This window comes from Notolepis coatsorum (assembly GCF_963971535.1).
Source record: "Notolepis coatsorum genome assembly, chromosome: 4".
Lineage (NCBI taxonomy): Eukaryota > Metazoa > Chordata > Actinopteri > Aulopiformes > Paralepididae > Notolepis > Notolepis coatsorum.
Window position 1 is genome coordinate 119,441,393 of NC_140168.1, and position 14,497 is coordinate 119,455,889.

General features: G+C 41.2%; 2 protein-coding genes across 2 annotated transcripts in view; both read right to left on the reverse strand.

Moving 5' to 3' along the window:
- Positions 1-392, reverse strand: part of tox4b (TOX high mobility group box family member 4 b) — a gene marked incomplete at its 5' end in the record, with an annotated part of 52,192 nt that extends 51,800 nt beyond the window's left edge. Inside the window, one exon of the mRNA XM_084312824.1 lies at positions 299-392. Coding sequence (XP_084168950.1) covers positions 299-304 — 6 coding nt within the window. The remainder of the gene's footprint in view (positions 1-298) is intronic.
- Positions 393-597: 205 nt separating this feature from the next.
- Positions 598-14,497, reverse strand: part of slc12a6 (solute carrier family 12 member 6) — a 240,039-nt gene continuing 226,139 nt past the window's right edge. The window contains 2 exon segments of the mRNA XM_084312786.1: positions 598-2,715; positions 12,432-12,565. Coding sequence (XP_084168912.1) covers positions 2,624-2,715; positions 12,432-12,565 — 226 coding nt within the window. The 3' untranslated portion in view covers positions 598-2,623.

Below are 14,497 nucleotides of genomic sequence, written 5' to 3' on the forward strand. Positions count from 1 at the left end.
CCAAGCATTTCATTGTAATGTTACATTATATATGTGACACATACAACAACACTTGGCTGTCTGTAGGGGTGAGGCTGGCTTCGGTGGTGTAGCTTTATTATTAATCGTATTATTATTGGGGACAAACGGGAAAGGTGAAGGTAAGAGAAACAAGGTTTGATCTCGGGCGTGAATGACCATTATTATGTTTCTCACAAGATGTGTGTAGATTAGAATGTATACAACCTGTATGTTATTATCACATAATGTAGTCGGTACACGATACTCTTATATGGTTTTTAGCTACACTTCCTCTTACCTCCATGCTCACCCCGAAATTGGATTTGTATCCCACTTTGTTAGTGAACTTCGCCCAGAAATTTTCCTCAAATATCACAACATGGCACCGGCTTCCGGACTGTACGTACAAGTGGAAATGACGTCAGCACGCAAGAGGGATGTTGACGCAAAAGGCACGTGGATACATCGCAGGATAATGTAGCAACAGTAACCAACTCATTAAATTAGCAATACATTACATACCGGTAGTATTAATAGCAGGTAGCAACAATATGTGACGAGGACAAAAATATACTTTCTTTTCTTTCAAAACTGGTTTATTCCCATTTCTCAAAGTAATTTTTTTTTCATTATTTTTTTTTATATTAATGTAATTAAAAAAAAAAAAAAAAAAACCTTGGGGCTTCTTTGTCTTAAAATGAACAAGCAAAAAAAAGTGTAAGAATTAAAACAAACATAAAATAATCCCTGCACAATAAGTAATTTACAATGAAAAGGACAGAGTGGAATAGAACACTTTCAGTTTCCCAGAACATCAGTGGGACAGAACACTTCCAGTTAACAGCTCCTCCGATGAACAATGAACTCAGAAGGGGAGCCAGGTGTGACACGCACACACACACACACACACACACACACGATAATAAAGGGCTTACAGTAGCTCTGGTGTCTAGAAGGGAGGGAGTGACAGGACACATGTTCACACAACACGCCGTCACCAAGTACTCTTTTCAGAGTTATAAACGGCCAAATGACAGTGCAACGTAGAAAACATTTTGACAACATGCAGTGTAGTGATCTCGGCGACCGTGGTCCAGTGTGTCCTAGCTCCCCGCGCCGACCTCGGTTTGACTAAAAACAGTTACTCTCCAATACTTGACTCTTCACTTACTGAGACCTTCAAATGCTCTCTCACTATAATACAACGGCAACATTCCACTCACTCTTTGTGCACACACACACTCACACACTACACTGCTACCACCTACTAACTAAGAGTCTGGGGAACACATCTAGTTACCAACATGTGACCTAACGTGGGGTATTCTGTGAACTAGCTCAGAGCAAACCTCTGTTGACTATGTTGCATTGGATTATTTTTCTTCTTCTGGGATTGATTCCCTTTGGCTGAGCGGTAGAAGCTTCCCGACGCGGGAGTTGTGTGATCCTGTGACCCGGAGAGTGTTCCCCTGAGGATGTGTGTGTGTGTGGGGGGGGGGGTGAGTGGGGGTGCATCCCTGTCTGAAGCCTCGGAAGGCTAATATCTCCCTTGGCAAAGGTAGGGGTTAACCTTTGGTTGACCGGTAGATGCCTGGCTTCCCAATTCAAATCCAGGCGTGTTTTATACCTACCTGCAGATGCCCAGAACCTGTGCGAGTGAGCCTAAATCTGGACCCTAAGTATTTCTTACCTTAGACTGACGTTGTATATACACAAAGCGTACACTTTCAAGAAGCGGACTTATTATATAGTGAGGTCTGTGGCAGACACTCGCGTCAGAGTTCTGCCAAAAGAAAAGTGACAAAGTACACTACCAACAACCTCACACCTCACCGCTTTTCATGCACTCGCAGCTAAGCTTGGTTTTAAAGACGCAAATCAAAGTCTCAGATGAAGAAATGCTCTCTGGAAGGCGTGTACGCCTTCATATTCTGTCACGTACTGTAGATTACGTACTGTAGTTTGCGAGAGTTTAAATCTTTTTCCTCTCTCTGTCCTATAAAAAAAGAAAGCAAGAAAGAGAAAATCTCAACGCTGTTGATTCCATTCAGACGCACAACTCAACTCACACGACGGTTTCCATCGCAATACATTCTCTGCAAGAAAAAATTATAATAATAAAAACAAACCCTGAGTCACATCAGTGGAACACTTTGATCGGCCCTGGAATATCCTACTTCCCCCCCGGCTCTCTGTGAAATTCTGTTAAACTCGTTCATTGGTCCACCCAACACACTCGCCCAATGCAGCATAGGTCCCTGCTCCAAATGTTGTATTCATCACATGTTAAGTCCCTTTAGATGGATGACTTTCACACACACACACACACACACATTTGCCCGCTTGAGGTTGGGCACTCTCGTACTTTGTGAGTTTGAGGAATTGTGTTGGCATTTCTGTAGCTTTGTTTAGAGTGGAATGGGGAACCTTGTTGTGTTAAACTGTGGCATGTAAAGGTAGGAGGGGGTCTATCCAAGCTGCAGCCAATGACAGTCTTGTCTTTTTTTTCCTTTTTTTTGCACTGTCTGAAGGAGAGAGGCCACGCCCCCAGGGCTCTGTAGCCCCATCCCCCTTTGCTCTCTTCCACGCGATTGGCTGCTCTATGATCCTTGTGTTTGTCCAGTTAGGAGTAGATGGTGATGACCTCGCTTCCTCCTCCCCGGACCAGTAGGACCCGTTCCAGTCCCTCCGTTAGGACCTCCAGGAACTCCATATCTGGCCATGAGTAAAGGACTGGTTTTCAGAAAAGGAAATCATTGCATGCTGTTACTTAAAGGTGCTATAGATAACATTTTTACATAGAGTAATTAAAATAAAAAACATCTACAAAGCTTATAAAAGTGTGGAATAAAGGTATTGCCCCCCCCCCACATTTTTTATTTATTAATGAATTCATAATAAAAAAAAAATTGCGGGTCCAAAATGTATGTTGTTGTTTACATATTGCATGCATGTATCCCATCCCTACTTCCAATTTCCCCACATGGAATGCACCTGATTGGATAAATGGCACGCTGGCGCACGGAGACTACGTTCGTCACCAACACCGGGAGACACTGGATTCGCCTGTTCGAATCCAGCTCCCGGCGTTGCTATCAGCTTGGCTGGCCTCTTCACACTGATACAATTGGCTGTATCAGGGGGTGGGAAAGCTGAAGGGTGGGTCCTGGGCGTTGTGGACAGCGACCCCTACAGTTCGGTCGGGGTGCCTGCTCAGCAAAGGTTGGAACAAGGAGAGATAGTGTGGCCTCCCACACGCTACACTCTCCCCGGTGAGAACCTGCGCGGCCAGGTTGGCCTGCCCCAGGCTGCACATGCGTCGGAGGAAAGCATGTGACAGTCTCCGGTCTCCCGGACCAACAGTAGGGGAAAGTACGCAACAACCAGGAAGGGTGGGATGGGAGAAACATCGGGAAAAAGGAGGGGAAGAAAGATAAAAAAAAATAAAATAATAATAATTAATTCTAATTCTAATAGTAAGCAAGACCTCCATCTCATAGCAACACCACGTCAGTCTAGGAGGCTGGACTTCTAGCTGCCATGTGACCCAGTGGGTATTTTATCTAAATCTGAGCGTAGTGATTGGCTCGTAGACACTTCACTCAAACACTGAACAGGGAGAACAGCCGCCCCTGTAGGCAAAGATATCCATCGCTTACATTAACTTACCTCACCAGACCGCTTCTGTCAGTGCATCTACACTACTCTACATTTAACTTCATTAGCTGAAATATTCTAAAATCATTAAGTCAGCTATAAGTCATTCCCCCTTTCTGTGTGTATGTGTGTGTGCACGAGCATGCTCGTGTCCCATATCTGGTCTTTGGAAAGACCAGATGAGGTCAGAGGAGTTTGATTTATCGAGTATTTACTGAGGATGGCCAGATAATGTTGATATTTAAACATAACAAATATAATACATAATAAATGTATACATGATCATCAATGGTTGTAGGAACGGTTTAGGAGAGGGAGGTAGGGAGGGGCTTTAGGTTGTGTGTTGTGATAACAATGTTGACATTAAGAAGTTTAGACTTAGGGCGGCTAGGTGATGCAGTGGGCAAGGCGCTCACCTCCAATGCTGGAGACGCTGGGTTCGAGCCCAGCCCTCCACATTGTTTTCAGTTTGGCTGGTCGTTCGTACTAATACAATTGGCAGTATTAGGGGGTGGGAAACTGATGGGTGGGGATCGGACGTTGTGGACAGCGACTCCTACAGGTCGGTTGGTGCGCCTGCGCAGTAGAATCAGGAAGCGACAGGGGCGGCGTCCCTCCAAAGCGCAGACCCCTGACGCTGAAAGATCGCGCTGTGCAGGTGAAAAGATGCGACGGCTGCTACCTCGAGTACCGGAGGGGACTCGTGCAATGTATGGCTTACACGTCCACATTACAGCCGGCTTGTGGGAGGCATGAAACAGCGTTCGAGACAGGGGAGGGTTGAATTGGACGATACGAAATTGGGATGGGAGAAAAATAGAAAATGGGAGAAAAAGTGGATACAAATTAAATAAAAATAAGTTTAGACTTCAGAGAGAGAGAGTAAAGTACAGAAAAAAGGTACTGTTGGGTACCGGTATCGATTCCCAGGTAAAAATAACATTTTCCAGGCTCCGTGTCCCAAGCAGACCCACCGCGCAGCCAGATGCAAGCTGCATTTTACAATAAACCTCCGTTGGGTTGCTTAAAAAAAGAAAGAAAAAAAAAGATCGCAAATGAAATCGCAATCGCAATATCTGTCAGAAAAATCGCAATTAGATATTTTCCCCAAATCGTGCAGGCCTATTATGAACCACCAAGTGTTCTCTGTATTCCAGCAAGTGATCTCTATTTTAGTCTAGCGTTAGGCGTGACGTCTCCAGTGAGGTTAAGGACAAGGTTAAGGTTAGGGTTAAACTAAGGATTCAGATTAAGACATAAACCATAAAGTGTTCACTGTATTTAGAGCCTTATTACAGATTATTGGCCTAAACAAATCTCACATTTATCAACCCAACAAGGAATGTGAATATATCCCACATTTACCGTAACAGCAATATGGTTTCTGCACTACTAAACATAACATTACTACCTATCATTACTAATCACTACTAAATATTACTAAACATAACATTACTCAGGGTATCTGCAGGTTTAGCCCAGTCAGATTTAAGGCTTTTTAAGACTTTTTAATGCCACTCAGAATTAAATTTAATACCAATTTCACGATAACAAAATGGCAAAAATCATGGGTACTCTCAGTACACTCATTCAAGGGTACTACGACTATGCCTGCACCTCATGGTACCAAAGCACCTCAAAGGCACTAAAAACAAGATTACAAACATCACAAAACAAACTGGTCAGACTACTGCTTAACCTCACTCCTAAAACCCACTTTACCCCTGCCCACATTCAAAACCGCTCTTAAAGAGCACCTACGGGAGGCTGCAATTCGAAACTGGCCACCGTAAATGTCCAACCCCCCCCCCTCCTCCTAATGTACAGTCTCATCCCCATCATATATATATAATATTTTCTGTTATGATCTCTGGGTAACAGTACTGTATATTATTTGCATATCGTATGTCACAAATGTAACAGTACTACAGTATATACCTGTATGTCATGATGTCATGTATGTTTTTACTGTATTTATTTCTGTATATTTTATTTCATTTTTATTCTATTTTACTCTACTCTTATCCTAGGCAACTTTATTGATTTGTGTTATTATTCTAATTCGTGACCTGTCCTGTCTAAATGTTTAAATGTTGAGCGATTTGCAGTGTCAAATTTCCCATGGGATAATAAAAGTATTTCTATTCTATCTATTCTATGTTGTGTATGTCAATATGAATTGAAAATGGGGGACCCTGATGTAAACAAGACAAACGTCTTTCTCTGGTCTGCATCCCCTTATTATTGTGTGTATTGAGCTGTACTGTATTGTACCCATTCTGCAATCTGTTAAATAAAGTTTTCATTCATCCAGTTGTTTTGTTTTTGTGGTTTGGTTGAATGAATACTTTATTTAACAGATTTCAGAATGGGTACAATACAGTACAGCTCAATACACACAATAATAAGGGGATGCAGACCAGAGAAAGACGTTTGTCTTGTTTACATCAGGGTCCCCCATTTTCAATTCATAGTGACATTTATGACATGCACAACATACATGACATTTATGGCATAGGGATATACATGACATACAGGTATATATTACCGTTACATTTGTGACATACATGATATGCAAATATACAGTACTGTTACGCATAGATCCTAACAGAATCAGGGAACATCGCTTGAAACACCTCTCCTAGTCCCTCATTTCCATTGTAGGACTGATGCTTTGCGACCGTATTTAGAACCCACAGTACCTCAGCTTCAAGGGTTGGCGTGGAGCCGAACGTTACCCGGACAGGTGCAGATGTAATTGGTGGTAGACCTACCTGTCCCTGAGCAGTTGATGTGGACGGCGTCGAAAAGAAATTTGATATTGAAGTTGTCTGCAGGCGGGTTTTTGTAGAGGTAACATGCTTAGCGCTGTGCATGCGTGACTCGACTGCTTTTATTCCCATCGTTCCCAGTTTAAAATCCTTTTTGCAGAGTTTGCAGCGGGCCTCGTACTTTCACTGGGACCAACCACACGGTGCAAACAGAGGGTTTTCGAGCCAGTTCTCATTAAATTTGCACTTTCCCATGTTAAATTAACGAGTGCAAATAAATACAAATCAATTAAACTAAACTAAACGTCAGCGTTATCGCTACGGCTTGAATAACGTGTTACCTATGCTCCGGTGTTCTGAAATAGCTCCCGACGGCGACACACATTAAGGACCATAAATTGGTTCCGCCCCACTGCGCAGCGTACCGTTTGCGTGAAAGAAAAAAAAAAGTCTGACTTTATCTCCCGTTAATAATAGTTTCCCCCCAGATTTCACAATGAAACATAAGATGACATGGCATGTTTTTAAGACCTCCGAAAGTCGGATTTAAGACATTTTAAGACAAATTAAGGCCTTAATAGTTGATAGTTGAATTTAAGACTTTTTAAGACTTTTTAAGGTCCCGCGGACACCCTGTTACTATCTAACATTACTAATCACTATTAAATATTACCAAACACTACTAAAGTCTACCTAACATTACTAATGACTACTGAACATTACTAAACACTGCTAAACACTACTAAAGATTACCTAACATAACTAATCGCTACTAAACTTTACTAAACACTGCTAAACACTACATAACATTACTAAGCAATAGCACTGCTAAACACTACATAACATTACTAAGCATTACTAAACATTACTAATCACTACTAAACATTACTAGTCACTACTAAACATTATTACACTAATAGACATTACTAGAGTTACAAGAGTAGGGTGAGTAACCTACATGCCATTACTGTTTTTTATCTATTGACTCATTATAGTTACTTTATTATTTTGAAATAATATAACACCTGACTGTTACTATGCCATTGTTTATCATTATCATCCATGCCTGTAGCTAAATGCTGAAAAACAGGGAACAAAATGTACTTTTTAGATTAAAAAAACTACCAGCCAGAGAGATTTCTTTTTTTTATCCACTTTTTCTCCTCCTACTTTTCTTTTTTTTTATCCACTTTTTCTCCCATTTTTAAATTTTTCTCCCATCCCAATTTCGTATCATCCAATTCAACCCTCCCCTGTCTCGAACGCTGTTTCTTGCCTCCCACAAGCCGGCTGCAATGTGGACTAAGTCATACATAGCACAAGTCCCCTCCGGTACTTGAGGTAACAGCAGTCGCATCTTTTCACCTGCGCAGCGCGATCTTTCAGCGTCAGGGGTCTGCGCTTTGGAGGGGCCCCGCCCCTGTTGCTTCCTGATTCTACTGCGCAGGCGCACCAACCGACCTGTAGGAGTCGCTGTCCACAACGCCCGATCCCCACCCATCAGTTTCCCACCCCCTAATACGGCCAATGTGTATTAGTACGGACGACCAGCTAAACTGAAAGCAATGTGGAGCGCTGGGCTCGAACAGGCGAACCCAGCGTCTCCAGTATTCGTGGTGAGCGCCTTGCCCACTGCATCACGTAGCCGCCCCTCCTCCCACTTTTCTGTGTTTTTCTCCCATCCCAATTTAGTCGTTATGCCAATTCCCCCCTCCCCTTCCTGGTCGTTGCGCGCATGTGCCCGCCACTGGGAGCCCTGAAGTCTATCAGATGCTTCCTCCGATACATAGGAGACAGCCAGCAGCCTCTTTTCACCTGACAGCGCGGACTCTCACCGGGGAAGTGTAACATGTGGGAGGCTCACACTACCTTACCCAGTTCCTTCCCTCGCTGTGCAGGCACCCTAACCGACCTGTAGGAGTCGCTGTTTACGACCAGATTACCAGCCACCGGCTTCCCACCCACTGACACTGCCAATTGTGTCAGTATGACGACCGCCCAAGCCGGAGGGACCGCTGACAGCCGGATTCGATACCAGTGTCTCTGCGGTGGTAGACAGACGCTTAGTCCGCTGCGCTACCTGGCCACCCCCCCCAGAGAGATTTCTTTACAGGGCAAAAATTATAAATAGATTTTTAGTATATCTCCATAAATTATTATATGTATTGTGTGTTATCTCTCCACTCCACGCTATGGTAGTGCTTGTGTCAGCACAGGAGATACGATTTTTTTTTTTTAATATATAGGCTATATACATATTTAAATCAATATCTCCCTTTTGAATAAAATAGGCTCAGGAATCAGGATTGTTAAAGCTAATTAGCCTAATCCATGTCAAAGAGTAGCCTACACACACACACACACACACACACACACACACACAGGAGAGAGGGAGAATAGCTTATAACAGACTTAATGATTTTACAATATTTTTGCTAATGAAGTGAAATATTTATTATCATTATCATCAACTATCGAATTAGTGTACAGAAAGACAGGCTCAGCCCCCCCCCCCCCACTGTCGAGTCCTGGCTCTAGGCAGAATCACGAATAGTGGTTTAAGAGAAGTTATTTATATTTTGAACGTGATTCATTGCGCACTGGTTGGATTAAACGCTGTGCATGTTATGACTTTGAACGTCTGCCATTTCCACCACAAAAGGTTACATACAAGTAACAACACGATGTGTCGATCATGAATATGCAAATCGACAGAATGTCATGGTCGATGACGTCGACGTATCGTTGCAGCCCTACACACTACTAAACATTACTAAACACTCCTAAACATTACTAAACATTCCTAAACACTCCTAGACATTACTAAACACTCCTAGACATTACTAAACACTCCTAAACATTACTAAACACTCCTAGACATTACTAAACATTACTAAACACTACTAAACATTACTAAACATTACTAAACACTCCTAAACATTACTAAACACCATTAAACATTACTAAACATTACTAAACACTCCTAAACATTACTAAACATTACTAAACACTCCTAGACATTACTAAACATTACTAAACACTCCTAAACATTACTAAACATTACTAAACACTCCTAGACATTACTAAACATTACTAAACACTCCTAGACATTACTAAACACTCCTAAACATTACTAAACACTACTAAACACTCCTAAACATTACTAAACACTCCTAAACATTACTAAACACTACTAAACACTCCTAAACATTACTAAACATTACTAAACACTCCTAAACATTACTAAACATTACTAAACACTCCTAGACATTACTAAACACTACTAAACACTCCTAAACATTACTAAACATTACTAAACACTCCTAAACATTACTAAACACTCCTAAACATTACTAAACACTACTAAACACTCCTAAACATTACTAAACATTACTAAACACTCCTAAACATTACTAAACATTACTAAACACTCCTAGACATTACTAAACACTACTAAACACTCCTAAACATTACTAAACATTACTAAACACTCCTAAACATTACTAAACATTACTAAACACTCCTAGACATTACTAAACACTCCTAAACATTACTAAACACTCCTAAACATTACTAAACATTACTAAACACTCCTAGACATTACTAAACATTACTAAACACTACTAAACATTACTAAACATTACTAAACATTACTAAACACTCCTACACACTACTAAACATTACTAAACACTCCTAAACATTACTAAACATTACTAAACACTCCTAGACATTACTAAACACTACTAAACACTACTAAACATTACTAAACACTCATAAACATTACTAAACACTCCTAGACATTACTAAACACTCCTAAACATTACTAAACACTCCTAAACATTACTAAACATTACTAAACACTACTAAACATTACTAAACACTCCTAAACATTACTAAACATTACTAAACATTACTAAACACTACTAAACATTACTAAACACTCCTAAACATTACTAAACACTCCTAAACATTACTAAACACTCCTAGACATTACTAAACACTACTAAACATTACTAAACACTACTAAACATTACTAAACACTCCTAAACATTACTAAACATTACTAAACACTCCTAGACATTACTAAACACTACTAAACATTACTAAACATTACTAAACATTACTAAACATTACTAAACACTCCTAGACATTACTAAACATTACTAAACACTCCTAGACATTACTAAACACTACTAAACATTACTAAACACTACTAGACATTACTAAACACTACTAAACACTACTAAACACCATTAAACATGACTAAACACTACTAAACATTACTAAACACTACTAGACATTACTAAACATTACTAAACACTACTAAACACTACTAAACACCATTAAACATGACTAAACACTACTAAACATTACTAAACATTACTAAACACTACTAAACACTACTAAACACCATTAAACATGACTAAACACTACTAAACATTACTAAACACTACTAAACATTACTAAACACTCCTAGACATGACTAAACACTACTAAACATTACTAAACACTACTAGACATTACTAAACACTATTAAACACTACTAAACATTACTAAACATTACTAAACACTCCTAGACATTACTAAACACTACTAAACATTACTAAACATTACTAAACATTACTAAACACTCCTAGACATTACTAAACATTACTAAACACTCCTAGACATTACTAAACACTACTAAACATTACTAAACACTACTAGACATTACTAAACACTACTAAACACTACTAAACACCATTAAACATGACTAAACACTACTAAACATTACTAAACACTACTAGACATTACTAAACACTACTAGACATTACTAAACATTACTAAACACTCCTAGACATGACTAAACACTACTAAACATTACTAAACACTACTAGACATTACTAAACACTACTAAACACTACTAAACACCATTAAACATGACTAAACACTACTAAACATTACTAAACACTACTAAACACTATTAAACACTACTAAACATTACTAAACACTCCTAAACATTACTAAACACTACTAGACATTACTAAACACTACTAGACATTACTAAACACTACTAGACATTACTAAACACTACTAAACACCATTAAACATGACTAAACACTACTAAACATTACTAAACACTACTAAACACTATTAAACACTACTAAACATTACTAAACACTCCTAAACATTACTAAACACTACTAGACATTACTAAACACTACTAGACATTACTAAACACTACTAGACATTACTAAACACTCCTAAACATTACTAAACATTACTAAACACTCCTAAACATTACTAAACACTCCTAAACATTACTAAACACTCCTAAACATTACTAAACACTACTAAACACTACTAAACACTACTAAACACCATTAAACATGATTAAACACTACTAAACATTACTAAACACTCCTAAACATTACTAAACACTACTAGACATTACTAAACACTACTAGACATTACTAAACACTACTAAACACCATTAAACATGACTAAACACTACTAAACATTACTAAACATTACTAAACACCATTAAACATTACTATACACTATTAAACACTACTAAACATTACTAAACACTCCTAAACATTACTAAACACTCCTAAACATTACTAAACACTACTAAACACTACTAAACATTACTAAACACCATTAAACATTACTATACACTATTAAACACTACTAAACATTACTAAACACCATTAAACATTACTAAACACCATTAAACATTACTAAACACCATTAAACACTACTTAACACTATTAAACATTACTATACACCATTAAACACTATAAACACTATTAAACACTACTTTACTATACACCATTAAACACTATAAACACTATTAAATACTACTAAACTTCACTTCCCTCCCCAGCAGCACTGTTAAAACCAATGTACATACTAGATGTACTATAGATACAACCTCCCCATTCAGATCAAAATAAAACTAGCGCTCTTGTCGTATCTGTAAGGAACATGCCCAAGGAAACCAGGGGTGTAAAAGGATACAGTTCTCGTCTCCTTCTGCGTTTCTGGGCGGCCCTGGCATGTTGAGTAACACCAGCCGGGCATCATGTGACTTATTGACGATGACCTCATTGAGCTTGACTGCCGTGTGCATCCTCCTCACGTTGGAGTGGTCCCTAATGGGGGAAGGAGGGGCAGTTAACGACAGGTTATGTATATAACCTAGTTATATCATATGAGTACTGGCTAAGAGTCCCGCTCTTAAGCCATACCGAGATATACCTCATCTCATGTACCTATTGTACTGGCACACCATGTTACCTGTTTATTGCACTGTTGTTTTTTATTGGATTCTATTATATGTTGTACCACTGTATTTTTATTGGATTCTATTATATGTTGTACCACTGTATTGCACATCGTCGCGGGCAAGACCAGCCGCATTTCATTGTATATGCCGTGACAATTAAAACTCTTGACTCTTGACTTGACTTGACTACTCCATCAACGAAAAAAACAAATACACCCACCACCTGCCAGGCCCACCCCTATAGTGGCGTACTATAAAGTACTAGGCGTGGTCACCACTCACTCTTCCTCGGAAAAAAACGTTTCCAGGAAAAGATTCCCCAAGGGAACTCAGGGCACGCTAAGAGCGGGACGCTTAGCCAGTACTCATATAACTAGGTTATATACATAACCTGTCGTTATATAGCGTACTTGCATCGCGTCCCGCTCTTAAGCCATACCGAGATATGGGGTAGAGCGGACGCGAGGCCCGACAGATGCACCCCCTGAGGACCCGTAAGCCCACATCAAGGGGAAAAGGGAAGTCCCGTCACCCCATCCTTCCTAACGAAGAGGGGGCGCAGTCAACTCCACCAGAGTGCGAACAAGAGGGAACTAGAACCCCTTGAACACACAGCACAGCACAGGGATCCAGCCCGGCCAACATGTAGCAGAGGGCAATGCCCTCGCACAACCAATGGGACAGGCGCTGTTTCGATAGTGCCTTACCGGCACGAGAACCACCGTGACAGACAAAAAGCTGACTTGGTGAATGTGCGGGGAGCCAGAGAATAGCCGAACGGCAACCTCTGGTACTCGTACGCTACGCCCTGAAACAGGAACCGTAGGAACTTCCTGTGAGGAGGGTAAATCGGGATGTGAAAATACGCATCCTTCAGGTCTATGGAGGTGAACCAGTCTCCCCTTCTGACAGCAAGCAGCAGGAGTTTGACGGTCAACATTCTGAATGGTCTCGCTACAATCAGACGATTGAACGCGGACAGATCCAGTATAGGTCTGACCCCTCCCGTTTTTTTGGGCACCAGAAAATAACGGGAGTAGACGCCTGACATCGCGTCCTCTCTCGGGACCACGACTACGGCCTGCTTCGCCAACAGAGATTGGATCTCGTCGGCCAGAGCTGTCACTGCTGCTGACCCTGACAATAGGGTCTGCACCAAACCTGAGAACGGAGGGTGGGGTTGTGCGAACTGCAAAACAAGCCCCTCCCTCAACGTTCTCTCTATCCATTCCTCCAAACGGCATTATTGTCGCCATATGTGAAAATAATCCCACAGCGCACCCGCCGTCAACTGACGCTGGGCCACAAGGAACAGTAGATAGTTGGCCCGGTCCCTCCCGCTGTGCGACGCACCCAAGGGGGGACCCCGACAGAAAGGGCCGGTTTGATACGGGAGAAGCTGCCATTAAACTGGTTGACACACACCCCCCCCCCTGAACACCCCTCTAGCGCATGCTGAGGAGCTGTTCTACAGCTAGACATGCAAGGCGTGAGGACCCCATGGGCTCCTACACGCCGTAGCCCTGCAGTGATATTGCTATCACCCAAATCACGCTCGCCTCTTCTTTGCAGACCACTGCCGCTCTCACGGGAGTGGGAGGCATCAGCGTGATACCCCGCCTGGCGAAGGCGAGGCTGGGGTAACCCTTGCTGAGCATTCAACCGAAGAGGCCTCGAGTCCCCCTGCTGACCACTGTAAATAGTGGCAGCCGTAACACCAGGCTCACCCATCACACAACGTGTGGTGCAGGAGCCACGTGACAGCACAACATTCTCACGGACAGACCCAGGCTCAGCC